Genomic DNA, 17178 nt, shown 5'->3' on the forward strand with positions numbered 1-17178 from the left:
GCTGAGCGCCGAAGAATTGATGCTTTCAAACTGCGGTGCTGGAAGACTTGATGCTTTTGAACTGCGGTGCTGGAAGGCTCTTGAAAGTCCCTTGGACAGCAAGGAGATCAAACCAGTCAATCCTAAAGGAAATCAACCCTGAATTTTCATTAGAAGGACTGATGCTGAAGCTCCGATACTTTGGCCACCTGATGTGAAGAGCCAATTCACTGGAAAATTCCCATCACCAGCCATTTCCCTGATGCTGGGAAAGGTTGAAGGCAGGAGGAGACAGGGGAGGCAGATGAGATGGTTGGATGGCTTTATCGACTTCATGGATAGGAGTCTGAGCAAACTCCAGGGAATAGTGAAGGATAGGGAAGCCTAGTGTGCTGCGGTCCATGGGGTCACAAAGAGTCGGACAGGACTGGCGACTGAACAATGGCAGCTGGGCATTTTAGATGAAGGCAGGAGGAGACGGGGGAGGCAGATAAGATGGTTGGAATACAGTGTCAGCAGGGCTAGGGACAAAATCTTTTGAGGAAACAGACTTCCAAGTGCCAAAAGTACTCTCACAGTATGTGTGCTGTGCTTAGTTGCTCAGTCATGTCTGACTCCTTGCAATCTTCTGTTCGTGGGACTCTCCAGGCAAGAATACTGGAGTGGGTTGCCATCCCTTCTCCAGATCTTCCCAACCGAGGGACTGAACGCAGGTCTCCCACATTGCAGGTGTTCCTTTACTGTCTGAGCCACCAGTGAAGCCCCAAACGCTATACATAAATTACCTGTAACCTGCTTTTCTCCATATTTGGAGGAATTTGAATCACACCTGAATTTCATCCTTGGCAGTGAATGTGTAGGACAATAGTTGCTCAGTTGCGTCTGAATCTTTGCGACCCCATGGACTGTAGCTTGCCAGGCTCCTCTGTCCATGCAATTTTCGAGGCAAGAATCCTGAAGTTGGTTGCTATTACCTTCTCCCGGGGATCTTCCTGACCCAGGGATTGAAACTGGGTCTCCTGCATTGCAGGCAGATTCTTTACTGTTTGAGCCACCAGGGAAGCTGCAGTCAATGAACGGACCTCTGTAGACCATACTGATTGTGCTAGACCGGAATCTCTCAAACTTTGCTGCACAGTGGGGTCACCAGGGGAGCTCTGAAAAACCTCCATGATGGAAGCCCACCCAGGAAGCACCGGTGTGTTTTTTGATTCTTGCTGCCCTGGGTCTTTCTTGCAGTATATAGGCTCTGTTGGGTGTGTACACTTCTCTAGTTGTGGCGCTTGGGCTTAGCTGTCCCAAAGCATGTGGGATCTTAGTTCCCCCAATCAGGGAAGGAACCCACGTCTGCTGCACCGGAGGGCAGATTCTTAACCACTGAACCAGCAGGGAAGTCCCAGCATCAGTGGTTCTTAATGCTCCCTTGGGGAGCCTACCATAGATTTTGAGAACCACTGTGGTAGACTGTCGGCCCTCAATAAACCACATCTCCTGGTTGTCCGTGCCCAGAGAGGGTTTGGCAGTGACTTGTGTTGGCCCCATGGAATAGGTTACAAGAAGAGATTCTGGAAGACCTCTGGCACCATGCAAGTCACTGTAACTTACGTGAAATAAACTATACCTCATGAAGCAGAACCTCCCAGCTGAGCTTGGTCAACCCACAGAATCATGAGAAAGCCCATTGTTTTCGGTCTGTTTTGGAGTGGTCTGATGGGCAGGGAGAACTGGAATAGCCGTCTTCCCCACTGCCAATGCATGCTTTTCAAAGCACCACATCATGCCTGAAGACCCCAACTGCTGACTCATGGGTGGTAAAGGCCTGAAAGCACTTTCCAGTCAATGGGGGAATCTGCCCCAAGCAGCCACTGCTAATGAGACAGTACGTCACCTCCCTTAGGTGGGTTGCAAAGCACAGGTGAAAACCTGTCATCTAATTTTTCCAAATTGAGGGATAGTGATTTTGCAGTATGGACATTCTCTGTGAGTGACAATACAAGAGGCAACATTTCTAGTGGTAGTCAAACAGCCTGTAATTAAGCTACTCAGACTTATATTTAATAACTTTTTTGTTTTATTCTGCATTCCACATGTGGCAGTCCCCAAACCCAATATTTGTTTTTTTTTCCCTTTCTATTCTTTCGGCATCTCTGTCAACACACTTTCTCCCAATAGCAAATACAACTTGATTTTCATCTGGTGGGTACACAGAGACCCTCAAAGATCCTGGCTCTCCAGTATGGGGACCTGAGTCCTTCCTTTCAATTGTGTGCACGTCTGTCTGTGCTGGGGCTCTGCCTTGGTGAATGCCAAATGCGTCATGTACCAACTCTGAATAAATACAGGGGGCTGCTTGGAGCCCAGGGTTGAGGGTCAGATGGCAGGCTGTGTCTGGCTGGGTTCCCTTACAAAGAAAGTTGTGTTGACCGGCAATGTCTGCCATGGTGACACCCACTAGACCCATGTCTGGAATGGGGATGCTGGGAGAAGCGGCTACACGCTGGCCACAGGATCAGAAAGGGACGAGGTGTATGTCCCATCGGTGCCTTAGGTGGTGGTTCTGTTTCCCAGGCTGTCCTGCTTCACTGCCAGGTGGCTGAGGAAGCAGTCTGAAGGCTCCGGAGCTCCAAGTGGCTTCTCCAGGCCCTAGGAGAGCACAAGCCCCAAGCTAGAAGGAACTTAGAAGGGCAGCCCGTGCAGGGCTCTACAGGGATGTACATGCTCAGGGCCGCGACGACATCAGCTCTTTGTTCTCTGGAGTCAGTTTTAGCCACACAAAGCCAGCTGGCTGGCTGTTGAAGAGTCAGAAGCAATTTGGGGTTAAGAACACTTTTCCACAGCACTTACCCAGAAATAACCTTCATCTCTGGATAAACTTTTCAAACTAAGAGGTCTCTCTTCTATGTGCTACTGAGAAATCAAAACTAAGGAAAAGGACAGTCTTACTTTAATCAAGTTCCAGAATGAGGACACACAGCTTTGCAAAGCACTGTCTCAGCAGAAGACGCAAGGATGTGTGCACAGAATGTTTCTAGAAAATACCAAAGGCCCCAAACATAGCCGCGACGTTGCCTTCTGCTCCTCCTCGATGCCACTCGGTACCCATGGTGGGCCTGCTACTTGGTCCAGCTGACTTTGGGAATGTCATAGTGCTCTGTGAGCGTGTCCAGGTGTCTGTTGAAGTCCTGGGAAAGCCAAGGGGAAATGCCATGTCAGCAGTGCCCAGTCCCCTTTCTCCATGCTCTCTCTTCTCAGTGAACCCCCACCCCCTCTCACATCCACCCTGCTAGGCCTCCTGGATGCCCTGCCCTTAAATGACCCTGGGGAGGTTGGGTAGATCTGCCAGCACGCCAATGCTCCTCTGCCAGGCTCCCAGCCTCTCGGCCCAGCCTGGCCCCTATGTGGCCCAGTCTCCCCCACCAGCACGTGACGTACCTCTACTCTCTGCTTGTGGGTTTTGGATGCTTTCTTCAGGATCCTTTCCATTTGCTGAAGAGAGGAGAGAAGTGGAGGTGAGTCACATGCCTGGTGCAGCCCGGGCCAGCCTGGCTCTCACACTCAGTATGGCTGCAGGTCTCAGGATATACACCCCGCCCCTCCCTTGACTCCACTCAGGAGGGTCTAACAGGGATGCGTGGCCATAACATGCCCCACTAGGAACTCTCATCAGCTGCCGTTTGGTCTGAATGGTGGGAGACATACTACCATTGACTTAAGGAGACCCTGCTGGGAGCTATATATGCGCTTCCTGCATCCTTGGGCAACTGACTGCTTTCCCAGTTTGCAGAAAAAGAAAAGTCTCAGAAGGGGTCTGAGGAAGGATAATAAATGAGGAAGGCAAAGGACCTGACACATAGTAGGAGCTTGAGTGACAGTGTGTGAGTGCTCAATTGCGTCCGACTCTCTGCGACCCCATGGACTATAGCCCACCAGGCTCCTCTGTCTATGGCATTTTTCCAGGCAAGAATACTCAAGTGGGTTGCCATTTCCTTGTCCAGGGGATCTTCCCAACCCAGGAATCGAACCCGTGTCTCCTGTATCTTCTGTACTGGAGGCAGATTCTTTACCACTGAGCCTCCTGAGTGATGGTACACAGTATCAAGGGGGCTACATGATCCAGATCACCTTGACAAGCATAATGCTGGAACATCCATCCTGTACCACCATGCCCTCCCCCATTCCTTGCTTAACACCAGCGGTACCCAGTATGAGTTAAAAGCACGCGCTGCAGAGTCAGACTGACGTGGGGCCACACCCGGCTCTCACTCACTAGCTGGGTGACTGCGGCCAACTCACCGTGGTGCTCCTCCACCTCCCCTGCAAATGAACCCAGCTGCCTGGTACTGCTGCCCCGGTGCAGTCCCCTACCATGCTGACTCTGGGCTGGTCCTGTGACACAGTTTACTTAACAGAATTCAGTGCCAGTGCTGAAAACATAAGAAGACTTAGCAGCTTTCGCTTTGTGTTCTTAGAAGCTAGTCATCATGCGCGAAGTCTGATGACCTTGCTGGAAAGGACGGACCTGGAGATGAGATGACGTGTGGGGAGGGATGTCCTGGAAGGAGCACTGAGGTACCAGACATGCCATGGTGAAGCTATCTCAGATGTTCCAGCCCAGCTGGGCTCCAGCTGCCATCTTGGTATACCAGGTTCCCAGGGAGGCCAGCAGAAGAAGCACCCAATTAAAGCCAGTCAACCCAGGGAAGCTTGAGGTATACTGTAGACTGCCGCCTGGCTGTCTCCTTTGCTGCCTCCTCATCTCCCTCTGTATCCAGCTGGCTCCCACCTAGCTGACACTTCCTCTCTCTCTCAAGTCTCTGCTTTGTCCATCCCTGCCTCTTCCTGCTGTGAGTCCAGTGGGGTTCGTGTCTCCTCACAAGAGGCCATGCTGACCTGACCAGCTGTCACCAATGCCAGGCACTTGGCGGGGCTCTGCCCTCCCTCCTCCCACTCCATGCACCAAATTCACAGGCTATCACGGGTGCTGTCACATACCCCACTTCACAGACAAGAAAAAACCAGGACCAGAGTGAAGAGTGGGTGATGGAGCTGGAGATGCCAAGCCTTGACCCTTTCCACCAGGCTGGAGCCTTCTAGGAGCTGTCCAGCCTATAACACCCACTGTGCTCAATCCAACACTCTTCCATGAGGGAATCCGCATTTCCCAACTGTCTTCGCTTTGCCTGCACCTGCTCCCCCACGCCCCTCTCCTCTGTCAAACAAAACCCTCAGGAGTACTTCACTTCCAACAACAAAAATTTCACCTTGATCTTCTACCCTCCAGCTGGAGGAGTTTCTCCATTCCCTTTGACAGCAAATCTCCTGAGACTCATTTCAAATCCTTGTCTGCACCTCTGCCTTTCCCCACCCCAACGTGGATCCACTCAAATCAGTCTTCCTTCCCTCCCCACCACAAACGCCAACCAACGGCTCGGAGTGCAGGTGATCACTTCTAATTAAAAAAAATTTTTTTTAAGGAATTCAGGGTAAATCAGATTTATTTATGGCTGTGTGAGGGTGGGCTCTTAATGGCGGTGTTCGGTCTTTCTCTCTAGTTGTGGCACTTGGGTGTAGCTGTCCTGCAGCCTGTGGGATCTTAGTTCTGTGGATCCTTAACCACTGGACCACCAGGGAAGTCCTGCTTATTCCTCTTGGAACACTTTCTCCACTCAGCTCCTAAGAACATGCTCTGTCCTGGTATCCTTCTGGCTTGTGCTCCCTTGCAATTTCCTCTCTCCCACCCTCTGGTCATCAGAGGTTTGATCCTAGACCTCTTCTGTCGTTATGCCTCCTCGAAGGATCTCATGCAGTCCCAGAACAACTACCCAGACCTTTCCTCCAAACTGCAGGTTCAGGTATCAAAGAATGTCCATGAGAATTCTCTGCCTGAATTTTTAACAGGCACTCAAATTTAACCTCTAAAACCAAGATCTTTCCTTTTTTTGGCTGCACTGGGTCTTTGTTGCAGCATTCGGGGTCTTCACTGCCATGCATGCTGCCTTGCTGCACACAGGCTTAGCTGCTTCAAGATAAGTGGATCTTAGTTCCCTGACCATGGATGGAACCCATGTCCCTTGCACTGGAAGACAGATTCATGACCATTGGAGTGTGTGTGTGTGTGTGTGTGTGTGTGTGTGCGCGCGTGCGCGCACGCGCAAGCTCTGTTGCTCAGTTGCCCCACGGACTGTAGCCCATCAGGCTCCTCTGCTCATGAAATTTTCCAGGCAAGAATACTGGAGTGGGGCAATAAGAGAAGCCACTTCAATGAGAAGCCCTCACAATACAAGGAAGAGTAGCCACTGCTGGCCACAACTAGACAAAAGGCCCTCACAGCAATGAAGACCCATTACAGCCAAAAACAAATAAAATTATATATATATAAAGAATACTGGAGTGGGGTGCTGCTTCCTACTCCAGGGGATCTTCCTGACCCAGGAACTGCGTCTATGTCTCCTGTATCGGTACCATGTCTCCTGCATTGGCAAGTGAATTCTTTACCACTAGTGCCACCTGGAAGCCCAAGAAGTCCCTAAAACTAAGATCTTGCTCCCCCGCTTTATAGAAACCTGCTTTACTTATAGTCCCTCCAATTTCAGTAAACCAGTACCTCCATTCACCCAGTTTCTCCCACCAAAAACCTTGATCATCCTTGATTCCTCTTTCCCAACCCACACCCAACCCATCAGCTTATCTGGTTATTCTTCCTTCAAAACCTATCCCAAACCTGATACCTTCCATTACTGCCACTATGACTGCCCTACTCTGAGGGGCCATTATTGGTCATTTTGACAGTTGTATGAATCTCTCTCTCCAATGCCATCCCAACTCCAGCAGTAAAATCCCAGCCCTGCCTCTGACTAGAATCTTAAGGAAGCAGCTTAGCATTCACTTGTTAAATCCTCACCACAAATCTACTGGTTTGAGGCTGGGACTTGAGTCCATTACAGAGATGAAGAAATTAAGGTGTGGGAGGTGAGCCAGCTCGCCCAGAGTTACATCATCAAGAGCAGTGGAGACAGAATGGGACGCAATCTTGTCAAAGCCAGTGAGTTGTCTCTCTCTCTTTTTTCTCCTATGACTCAATTAGGCCTGGAAGTAATGAGTTAACTTTTGCTGATATTACTGGACCAAACCACCAAGTCAGGGTTAGTGTTTCTCAGCCTGGGCACTAATGACATTTTGGGCTAGATCAATCTTTGCGTGGGCGGGGTGGGGGGGGGGCCCACATTGTCCCAAACACTAGCAGCACCCCTCCCCACCCCTCAACACACCCAAGTTGTAAAAAAAGAAAAAAAAAGTCTCTAAACAAAAAGTCTCTAAACATTGCCGAGGTGGGGGAGGAACAACATCCCGGTGGGAACCAGGGGACCTAGACTGATTGCTCCCTCCCCCAAGCATAATGGGCAGAACTTATCTATCCCACGCTGACCTATCCTTCCGTCACCTGAATTTATTAAATATTTAACATGAAGAGAATTCATTCATCAGAGCTTGAAAATACAACATATTTGAAGCTGCCAAAGTTGTCATGGAAACACTTTGTGGTGACTTACAGCAGCGGGTACGCTCATTTAACATCAACTGTGAACATCAACTGAGCACTGACTTTATGCCAGACTAAGTGCCATTTATCCACGTCACCTCATGCAAAGTTTCCATCCCTCTTAGGAGACAGCATTATCCTGACCCTTATATTTGTGGAAACTGAGGCACCAAGAGGTGAGTCACTGACCCAGTGTCACGGGGCAAATGAGCGACAGCGTTGGAATCCAAACCTGGGTCTCTGTCTCTCCCCTTTGTGGTCCACTCTGGCCGAAGAACCTTCTTGTCCTCCCCACCGTGAACTCTTCCTCTCTTACGCACTATCTTCTCCCCGGAATTAAGGTCCTCTCTGACCGCTCTTCCTCCCCCGTGCGTCCCGGGTCTTGCCTCTGAATCCACCCAGGGAGACCCCGACTCGCGATGAGGGGCATCCCGAGGCTTCCCACCCGCCTTACCCGCTTCTCCTGCATCTTCTCAAATGCCGCTTGGGCCGGTGTCCGCTTGTCCAGTCCGCGTCGCTTCTCCTCCTCGTTCTTTTTGCTCGTTCCCATCGCTTCCAGGAGTTTCGCCTTGTCTTTGTCTTTCTTTTTCTTCTTCCTAGAAGATGAGTTGGGTAGGAGAGGTGGATAACGGCGCATCAGAGGGCAACACCCGGAGGTCTCAGGGAGAGGTTTTAAAAGAGAATACAGGGTCTCCTGGGATCTCAGGACTTACCGCTTAGTCACTCCGAGCTCTGCGACGCCTTTCAGCTTCAGGGGCCCCTTTTGGACCTGCTCGTAGGCCTCCATGGCCTCCTGGAAAGTTCAGGACGTAAAACGCCACACTTCCGGTTTGATAGCCCCTCCCCCATACCCGCCTCCCTTCGTTTTTATTGGTCATCTCGGCGGCGCGCATGCGGTCTTGGAATCTTGACTTAAGCCACACTTCCGGGTTCCGGGCGGCTGGCCGGCAGAGTCAAGCTCGTCCCAGTCTTTGTATCCTGTTTCCTGCCAGTATTGCCGACTTTGGCTCCCGACCCCGATTTCCCCCGCCTTGGGCGCCTGGACCCGGGAAGCCAATTGAACACAGGCCGTATTTCCTAAAACCCAGCGTTTTCTTGGGGCTTCCCTGGTGGCTCAGACTGTAAAGGATCCGTCTGCAATGCGGGACATCTGGGTTCCATCCCTGGGTTGGGAAGATCCACTGGAGGAGGGCACGGCAACCCACTCCAATATTCTTGCTTGGAGAATCCCGAGGGGTAGAGGAGCCTGATGGGCCACAGTCCATGGGGTCGCAAAGAGTCGGACACGACTGAGCGACTAAGCACAGCACAGCAACGTTTTCTTGAGTGGTTTGCACGTATTTGGATACTGTGTTCTCTGTCACTGCCATATTTGAGGGTTCAATGGATAAACTGATTTTGTAAACCGTATAAGTAATCGTTAGTTTTTCAGGTAAATGAGGATAGTATGTGAAATACTTTTGTGGTATTTAAAATATTTTTAAAAATCGATTTATTTGGGGTACAATTTATAGACAGTAAAATGCACCCATTTAAATTGTACCCTTTCACGAACATTGTAACTTGTATGTTGTTTTGTTGTTCAGTCACTAGGTCGTGTCTGACTCTGCCACCTCATGGACTGTGGCCTCCAGGCTTCTCTGTCTGCCACTGTTTCCCGGATAGTGCCCAGACTTGCCCAGACTCATATCCATGGAGCCTATGATGCCATCCAACCATCTCATCCTCTGTGGTCCCCTTTCTTCTCCTGCCTTCAATCTTTCCCTGCATCAGAGTCTTTTACAATGAGTCAGTTCTTCGCATCAGGTGGAGAAAGTATTGGAGTTTCAGCTTAAGCATCATTCCTTCCAATGAATACTCAGAGTTGATTTCCTTAAGGATGACTGGTTTGATCTCCTTGCTGTGCAAAGGACTCTCAAGAGTCTTCTCCAGCACCACAATTGGAAAGCATCAGTTCTTTGGCACAAATCGTTAGCATTAAATACGTTCACAGTATTGTGCATCTATCTATTTATTTTTTATCAGATTACAAAAGATACACAAACATTAACTGTGGAATATGTAATTTAAAAAAATACAGAAAAACCCAAAGAAGACATTAGAACCCATCTAGGGGGAAAAAAAAATCTGTTGCTGTGTTAATTTCTTTATTTCAATCTCTTATCTCTAATTTTAAAAAGTAAAAATGGGATCTTACTCCATGCTTGCTTTCTCTTTGACTCTTTTCTCTATCAGAATATCATGACTGCCTTTATGGATTTTTTTTATTTTTTCTTTTCATGTATTGAGTTAAAATTTTTTATTGTTGAATTTTTAATACTGAGGAAAACAGGGAAGAAACCTAAAATCTCCCATAATTTTTTTCTAACATTAAAAATAAATAAATAAATACACACACACACACACACACACACACACATACGTGCGCATGCTCCATGTAAGAAAACCATGCAGTACAGAAAAGGTTAAAGAAAAAAAAAGGAAAACAAGAGTAGAAAAACAAAAGAGTAGAAACTTCCCGTTTCCTTCCAAACCGATTAACACGTTCATTTTGATTCTTTACAGCACAGAAATGTGTGTTGGTTGTTGTATAGTCACTAAGTCATGTCCGATTCTTTGAGACCCCATGAACTGGAGCCTGCTAGGCTCCTCTGTCCATGGAATTTCCCAGGCAAGAATACTGGAGTGGGTTGCCATTTGCTTCCCTCAGGGAACTTCCCGACCAGGGATGGCACCCACATCTCACACATGGTAGGCAGATACTTTACTGCTGAGCCACCTGGGAAAGAGAAAAGTGTGTATATGCCTATATAGGCCATATATATATATATATATATATATATATATATCTGTGTGATGTTCTTGTATTTCTGTCTCTGATTTTTCTTATCAAAATATCTCGAAACGCTTCACAAGAAAGCAGGTCCACCTCTACCCCACCTTTCTCAAAGCTGCATGTCTGGTGGCTGAGTGACGCCCTCCCCAGTGACCATCTACCTGCCCATAAATTTCACCTGACTTTTGCAAGTGGCCTGAATCTGTAGCTGGCATATTGACTGCAGCACTTTCACAGCATCATCTTTCAGGATTTGAAAGAGCTCAACTGGAATTCCATCACCTCCACTAGCTTTGTTCGTAGTGATGCTTCCTAAGGCCCACTTGACTTCACATTCCAGGATGTCTAGCTCTAGGTGAGTGATCACACCATTGTGATTATCTGGGTCGTGAAGCTCTTTTTTGTACAGTTCTTCTGTGTATTCTTGCCACCTCTTCTTAATATCATCTGCTTCTGTTAGGTCCATACCATTTCTGTCCTTTATTGAGCCCATCTTTGCATGAAATGTTCCCTTGGTATCTCTAATTTTCTTGAAGAGATCTCTAGTCTTTCCCATTCTATTGTTTTCCTCTATTTGTTTGCATTGATCACTGAGGAAGGCTTTCTTATCTCTCCTTGCTATTCTTTGGAACTCTGCATTCAAATGGGTATATCTTTCCTTTTCTCCTTTGCTTTTCACTTCTCTTCTTTTCACAGCTATTTGTAAGGCCTCCTCAGACAACCATTTTGCTTTTTTGCATTTCTTTTTTTTGGCGATGTTCTTGATTCCTGTCTCCTGCACAATGTCAAGAAACCTCCATCCATAGTTCATCAGGCACTCTGTCTATCAGATCTAGTCCCTTAAACCTATTTCTCACTTCTACTGTATAGTCATAAGGGATTTGATTTAGGTCATACCTGAATGGTCTAGTGGTTTTCCCCACTTTCTTCAATTTCAGCAAATTTGCTATTTTTTCAATATGCCAGCAAATTTGGAAAACTCAGCAGTGGCCACAGGACTGGAAAAGGTCAGTTTTCATTCCAGTCCCAAAGAAAGGCAATGCCAAAGAATGCTCCAACTACCGCACAATAGCACTCATCTTACACACTAGTAAAGTAATGCTTAAAATTCTCCAAGCCAGGCTTCAGCAATACATGAACCGTGAACTTCCAGATGTTCAAGCTGGTTTTAGAAAAGGCAGAGGAACCAGAGATCAAATTACCAACATTCACTGGATCATTGAAAAAGCAAGAAAGTTCCAGAAAAACATCTTTCTGCTTTATTGACTATGCCAAAGCCTTTGACTGTGTGGATCACAATAAACTGTGGAAAATTCTGAAAGAGATGGGAATACCAGACCACCTGACCTGCTTCTTGAGGTCAGGAAGCAACAGTTGGAACTGGATATGGAACAACAGACTGGTTCCAAATAGGAAAAGGAGTACTTCAAGGCTGTATATTGTCACCCTGCTTATTTAACTTCTATGCAGAGTACATCATGAGAAACGCTGGGCTGGAGGAAGCACAAGCTGAAATCAAGATTGCTGGGAGAAATATCAATAACCTCAGATATTCAGATGACACAACCCTTATGGGAGAAAGTGAAGAAGAACTAAAGAGCCTATTGATGAATGTGAAAGAAGAGAGTGAAAAAGTTGGCTTAAAGCTCAACATCCAAAAAACAAAGATCATGGCATCCGGTCCCATCACTTCATGGCAAATAGATGGGGAAATAGTGGAAACAGTGTCAGACTTTATTTTTTTGGGCTCCAAAATCACTGCAGATGGTGACTGCAGCAATGAAATTAAAAGACACTTACTCCTTGGAAAGAAAGTCATGACCAACCTAGAGAGCATATTAAAAAGCAGAGACATTACTTTGCCAACAAAGGTCCATCTAGTCAAGGCTATGGTTTTTCCAGTAGTCGTGTATGGATGTAAGAGTTGGACTGTAAAGAAAGCTGAGTGCTGAAGAATTGATGCTTTTGAACTGTGGTATTGGAGAAGACTCTTGTGAGTCCCTTGGACTGCAAGGAGATCCAACCAGTCCATCCTAAAGGAGATCAGTCCTGGGTGTTCATTGGAAGGACTGATGTTGAAGCTGAAACTCCAATACTTTGGCCACCTGATGCGAAGAGCTGACTCATTTGAAAAGACCCTGATGCTGGGAAAGATTGAGGGCAGGCGGAGAAGGGGACAACAGAGGATAAGATGGCTGGATGGCATCACCGACTCGATGGACATGGGTTTGGGTGGACTCCAGGAGTTGGTGATGGACAGGGAGGCCTGGTATGCTGCAGTTTGTGGGGTCGCAAAGAGTCAAACACGACTGAGCTGAACTGGAACTGAACTGAATCTGTAGCAGTGGAATTGCTGAGTCCAAGAGTATCTGCGTTTATGCATTTAAATTTGTATTTCTGTTGCCCAAACTGTGCCAGGGACTTTTTTGGGAGGGCATTAGCAGTGTGGAGAGAGAGAAAAAGTGAAAAGAAGCAAGCTCTCATAAATCTAGAGGGGGCCTGACGAAAGAGGGCAAGATGTCAGCCTTTTCCCATTCTACCTGCAGGGGGCAGCAAACAACTGCCCAATTTCCAGCCACAGGCTCAACCTTTGGCTAGCTGGAATTGACGAGATTGCCAAGGAAGGAACAGCTTTCCCATGCCAGCGCAACCAGGTAATACCAACTTCTCAGGGAGGGACAGGACAGACTCAGGTGGGAAGATCTGTTCTCCCCTAGGCAACCCAGCGGCTTAGGAGCTCCCTTTTTGTCACTTCCAAGGCTGTGTGCCCTGGAGCAAGTGGCCTGACTTCTTTGAATTTCTCTTCCCTCTATTATAAAATGAGAATGATGATCACAACAACAACAGGTAATACTTACATGAATTCATATGGTAACCTCATTTACTCTCACAGTCACCCTTTTATGTAAATCATCCTCAGTTCAATTCAGTCACTCAGTTGTGTCCAACTCTGCAACCCCATGGACTGCAGCATGCCAGGCTTCCCTGTCCATAACCAACTGTTGGAGCTTGCTCAGACTCATGAGCATTGAAACAGTGATGCCATCCAACCGTCTCATCTCACCCTCTGTCGTCCCTTTCTCCTGCCTTCAATCTTTCCCAGCATCAGGGTCTTTTCCAATGAGTCAGTTCTTCACATCAGGTGGCCAAAGTATTGGAGTTTCAGCTTCAGCATCAGTCCTTCCAATGAATATTCAGGACTGATTTCCTTTAGGATTGACTGGTTTGATCATCCTAATTATACATTAATAAAACCCTAACCCTAAACCTAATTTTAATTAACATCCTAGTTTTATATTAACAGGTATAGAAACTGAGGCACAAATGTAATCCATGCATACTGAGTGTTCGGCCCTTGTCACCCACTATGAGGCCATCGTCTCAAATAAGAGGATTACTTTTATAAATCTTTTTATAAAGACTATGCATTATTTTATAAATCTTAGGAAAGTGTTTCTCAACTTTTACTCCCCATTATTACCTTCTAAAGAGACCACTTTAATTTAATTTAAAGAGACAGTTAAATACTGATGAATTAAGATTTTGTCAGGGAGGTTTAAGCTTTGGAGGGCCACTTCGTGGCCTATTGAAATATTTGTTTTCTTATCCCCTACTCTTCCGAACCAGTTTTCATCCTCTTGAGGGTGATTAATTTCACTGATAATTTGTGTTCTAGGGGGTTAAACGTGGCAAATAAACTATGACACAATGCTTTTGATCGCTTAAAATTTTTAGTTCATTTCTTTTCATTTGTATTTTACTTGGCTTTGTCGGGTCTTAGTTGTGCGGATTTTTGGTGTGGTGCATGGACTCTTTGTGGCAGGCTGACCCAGTAGCTGCAGCTCACAGGCTCCAGGGCGTGTGTGTTTCAGTAGCTGCGGTGCATGGGCCTGGCTGCTCTGAGGCCTGTGGGATCGTAGTTCCCCCACCAGGGATCAGACCTGAGTCCTCTGCATTGCAAGGCAGATTCTTAATGACTAGACCACCACCCCTTAATTTATATCCTCTTAAAGGGTCTCAAGATTTTCATCATGTACTGCTGCTTTGTCTACAAACAAAGAAAATACAATGAATCAGTTAGGGCTTCCTCAACATCTTCATCCTGAAAGTATATTCTTCAAAATCACTTTCCAACTTTTCCAGGTTGTCAATGTCTTTGCTTTATCACATGACATCTCCTTCTGTGCTATCAAGGATTCTTGCAAGGAGCATTTCTTTAAGACAATCTGCATTGTTTTCAAAGAATAAGGTATGGAAAGGGGGAAAAACACATATGGTATGGTGGGAAAACAGGGGAAATAGTGCCTTCCAAGCAAGACAGAGTTGTCGGTAACGTGGCACAGCCCTCAGGTAATCCCTGGTGGGACTTCGCTGGTGGCCCAGTGGTTAAGACGTCACCTCCCACTGCAAGGGGTGCAGTTTTGATCCCTGATCAGAGAGCTAAGGTCCCACCTACCTCATGGCCAAACTACCAAAACACAACACAGAAATAATATTGTAACAAATTCAGTAAAGACTTAAAAAAAAAAAAAGGCCCACATTAAAAAAAAAAAAACCTTAAAAAAAAGTAATCCCTGGTATGACATGGTAATGAAATTGAGCAGGACCCTGTAGAGCCTTGCCTGAGACAGACCCTCTTGTCTTCTGCCTTTTGTTCTTAGAAAAGTTTTAGTGTCCTAGGCCTTTCCCAAGTTCTGAAGAGTGAACTTAATCAGAGAAGTGAGAAAATGTAGAAAGAAAGGAAAACAGTTAAGCAAACAAAATAGTAATAGTTTAGTCATTGACATAGTAAAAGACCTTTAGTTCCTCCTCAAAAACTATAGATGATCCAAGCCCTAATTGAGCTGTTTTGGTTTCCCTAATGGCTCAGACGGTAAAGAATCCGGCTGCGATGCGGGAGACCTGGGTTTGATCCCTGGGTTGGGAAGATCCCCTGGAGGAAGGCATGGCAACTCACTCCAGTATTCTTGCCTGGAGAATCCACATGGACAGAGGAGCCTCGTGGGCTACAGTCCATGGGGTCTCAAAGAGTCAGACATGACTGAGTGACTAAGCACAGCACAACAGCAGATATTGAAACCCCAGCAGGTGGAAGAAGTTAACTGTATGCTGCCCACAAGCAGGTAACCCCAGACTGGTTGGAATCAGAAGGTTGACGATCAAGATTCCCCCAAATAGCCACCTTGATACCTCACCACCACCCAGTGAAAAGGACATACAAGAGCTGACCATTCACCCTGTGACTTGCTCTTTCACCTTTCTTTAAAAACCCTTTCCTGAAAAGCATTACGGTTTTCAGGTCTTTTGAATATGAGCTGCCCATGCTTCTTGTTGGGCTCTGCATTGGGCACCTTGCCATAAACGCTGAAATTTCCTTCCGAACAATCCGGTGTCATTAGATTGGCTTGACTACAGGCAGGGGATCAGACCCAAGTTTGGTGCAGTTCCAATGAGCTAGGTACATCACCTCTGAGGTCTTTCCCCCACCAACCCATAAATTCAGTCCAATCATAAGAAAGCATCAGACAAATCAAAATGAGGGCCATTCTACAAAGGCCCTAACTAGTACGCCTCAAGACTGTTTTTGTTGTTGTTGTTCAGTCACTAAGTCGTGTCTGACTCTTTGCAACCCCATGGACAGCAGCACGTCAGGCTCCTCTGTCCTTCACTATCTCCCGAACTTTGCTCAAATTCATGTCCACTGAGTTGGTGATGCCATCCAACCACCTCATCTTCTGCCACCCCCTTCTTATTTTGTCTCCAATCTTTCCAATGAGTTGGCTCATCACATCAGGTGGCCAAAACATTGGAGTTTCAGCATCAGCATCAGTCCTTTCAATGAATATTCAGGGTTGATTTCCTTTAGGATTGACTAGTTTGATCCAGACTATCAAAGTAATGAAAAAAACCCACCAAACTTCCCCAAAACCCCAAACCACAGACTGATCAGGGGCCTAAGGAGACATGGCGATTAAACACAATATCCTGCGACAGAACAAAGGACATAACTGCCGTGTACACTAGTGTTCACAGCAGTGTTATTCACAATAGCCAAAAGGTGAATGAAAGAACCCCAAGTCTCCATGGGTGGATGAATAGATGAACAAAGCATGGTAGATCCATAACATGGAATATTATTCAGTCTTAAAAAGGAAGGGGATTCTGACACATTCTACAACACGGGTTCGATCCTTGGTCCGGGAGAACCCCACGTGCCGTGGGGCAGCTAAGCCCATGTGCCACAACTACTGAGCCTGTGCTTGGGAGTCTGAGAGCAGCAACAAGAGAAGCCACCTCAGTGAGAAGCCTGCACACTGCAACTAAAGAGCAGCCCCCACTTGCAACAGAGACACAGCACAGGCAAAAATAAAATAAAAAATTTTAAAGGAGCCCTATGCCATTAACAGTCACTCCCCATGCCCCCTCCCTCAGCCTCTGGCAACCATGAATTTGTTCTCTGTCTCTGTGGATTTGTCTATTCTGGACATTTCAAATAAATGGGATCATACAACACGTGGCCTTTTGCATCTGACTTCTTTAACTCAGCATAATGTTTCTGAGGTTCATCTACGATGTAGCATGAATCAATGAATCATACCCTGTTATGACTGGATAATATTCCATTGTATGGATAGACCACAGTTTCTTTATCTATTCACTGATTGATGGCCATTTGTGTTGTTTCTACTTTTTGTCCGTTTTGAATAATGCTTCAGTGAACATTCACGTACAAGTTTTTATGGGGACATAGATTTTCAATTCTCTTCACCTAGGAGTAAAAATCGCTGGGTCATATGGTAACTCTAAGTTTAACTTTTTAAAG

The 17178-nt window shown here is 46.6% G+C and overlaps 1 protein-coding gene across 1 annotated transcript; it reads right to left on the bottom strand.

Moving 5' to 3' along the window:
* Nucleotides 1-2032: 2032 nt before the first annotated feature.
* FAM32A (family with sequence similarity 32 member A) lies at nt 2033-8337 on the bottom strand. Its single transcript, NM_001105004.1, is given in 4 exon segments — nt 2033-3161; nt 3412-3465; nt 7974-8115; nt 8233-8337. Coding segments are annotated over 4 exon segments (339 nt in total). The 5' UTR covers nt 8307-8337; the 3' UTR covers nt 2033-3092.
* Nucleotides 8338-17178: the final 8841 nt, after the last annotated feature.

This window comes from Bos taurus, chromosome 7 (assembly GCF_002263795.3).
Source record: "Bos taurus isolate L1 Dominette 01449 registration number 42190680 breed Hereford chromosome 7, ARS-UCD2.0, whole genome shotgun sequence".
Taxonomy (NCBI): domain Eukaryota; kingdom Metazoa; phylum Chordata; class Mammalia; order Artiodactyla; family Bovidae; genus Bos; species Bos taurus.